The following is a 1,581-nucleotide window of genomic DNA, read 5'->3' as shown; positions in this document are numbered from 1 at the left end:
GACCCACAGTGGCCGAGCTACAGGCACGAAGGATTCTCCGGTTCAATGAGTATGTAGAAGTCAGTGACTCCCCGGACTACGACCGCCGGGCGGACAAACCGTGGGCCAGGTTAACACCGGCAGACAAGGCAAGGCTCACAATCGCTTAATTCATGATTTTATGGCTTTTCTAAAAGCTTCCATACCCCCAACTGGATATCCTAGGAGGCTAGACCTTACCAAATAGCCCAGCTGTTTTCTGCCTCTGATTAGTTAAGTCACTTGTGACATACTTAGTAATCAATATCGTTCTTTCAGCTAAATCTCCGAAATTGCCAGTGTTTAGTGACCAGTGTTTAGTGACCGTGGAACCCTGCCTGCATTTAAATCGGGTTGGGGAGGGCTTTCACACAACACAACCCACAGGGATTGAGTTCCTTCGGACCCTACGTAGGATTTCCGAAACTGCACGTCTTTATTGGATCAGTCTTATCTTTTTCCCTCAGAGCGGGTGGTGGGTTTGAACCACCAACTTGGTAGATAACAGTTCAACACTGATCCCCCATCTTGACTTTTAGAAAATAGCACTGACACAACGTATTGTTTTAAAATTACATGTGAACAGTTGCAAAGGTGTTGATTTAGAGTAAACCTGGCACACTCTTTTGGTCAATGGGCCAGATTAGAAATGGTTAAGACTAAAAAAAAAAAAACAACAACAAAAAATAAAATAAAATAAATAACAAATTAAAAAAAGAAATGGTTAAGACTTTCCTAGTTTTGTTGTCACGGCTCAGCACTGCCTCATAGCTCCAAAGCAGCACTCGCTTGTCTTCAAATACAAGTTTATGTGCAAAAGTAGGCAGCGAGCCTTGTCTGGTCCATGGTCATGGTTTACCAGCTTTATCGTTGCCAACACCTCAGAAAACTGGGCTATGTAGAAGTCCCACCACGGAAAAGAGTATCATCTGAGTATTGTGGTTTCATAGCAAATGATTTATAACAACTATCTGTTTTACGTTCTCTGGGATCCCAAGTAACCACGTCTAATGTTTATCATGGAGCAAAATTTCGTGCTGACTCTTGGCCTACACTCATACTGATGCCTTTCAAAGGATATTTCCACGCTATAAAGTACCCACTAGGTGTGAAGCACATACTGGAAACTTCTATTCAGAAATTAGCTTCTTAGTAGAAATGAAAAATCAGAAGGAAGGAATAAGTTTACCAGAGAAGGATTTTCATAATGAGAACAGACCCGTCATTCCCACTGCTCATCCCCCACCTACACACACACACACACACACACACACACACACACACACACCTCTCTCCTCTTCCTTGTCTATACACAGCTCTTTCTGAATGGTTTCCTGTGCTTTTTGGATATTCTTCTCTGCACTGTTTTCCTTGCTATTAAGCAGCAAGCAAAGGGGGTCGGGGCCACCTCATTGTCACAAAGTCAATTTTGACTCATAAGGATCCTATAGGGCAGAGAAGAACTGCTCTTTTGGGTTTCTGAGGCTGTCAATATTTACAGGAACAGAAAGCCTCATCTTTTTTCTCTTGGCACTGCTGCGGGGGTTGAACTACTGTCTTAGA

At 42.9% G+C, this 1,581-nt stretch overlaps 1 protein-coding gene across 1 annotated transcript in view; it reads left to right on the top strand.

The window, feature by feature from the left end:
* PHACTR2 (phosphatase and actin regulator 2) overlaps window positions 1-1,581 on the top strand; it is a 125,583-nt gene that overhangs the window by 107,992 nt on the left and 16,010 nt on the right. The window contains exon 11 of the mRNA XM_045294582.1: window positions 6-128. Within this exon, the coding sequence (XP_045150517.1) occupies window positions 6-128 (123 nt within the window). The remainder of the gene's footprint in view (window positions 1-5; window positions 129-1,581) is intronic.

The sequence above is a fragment of the Echinops telfairi genome, unplaced genomic scaffold (genome assembly GCF_000313985.2).
Source record: "Echinops telfairi isolate 266 unplaced genomic scaffold, ASM31398v2 ScPeMD7_3533;HRSCAF=4204_0, whole genome shotgun sequence".
In the NCBI taxonomy this organism is placed as follows: domain Eukaryota; kingdom Metazoa; phylum Chordata; class Mammalia; order Afrosoricida; family Tenrecidae; genus Echinops; species Echinops telfairi.
The sequence above is the reverse complement of the archived record's forward strand: the minus strand, read 5'-3'. Positions and strand labels throughout refer to the sequence as shown.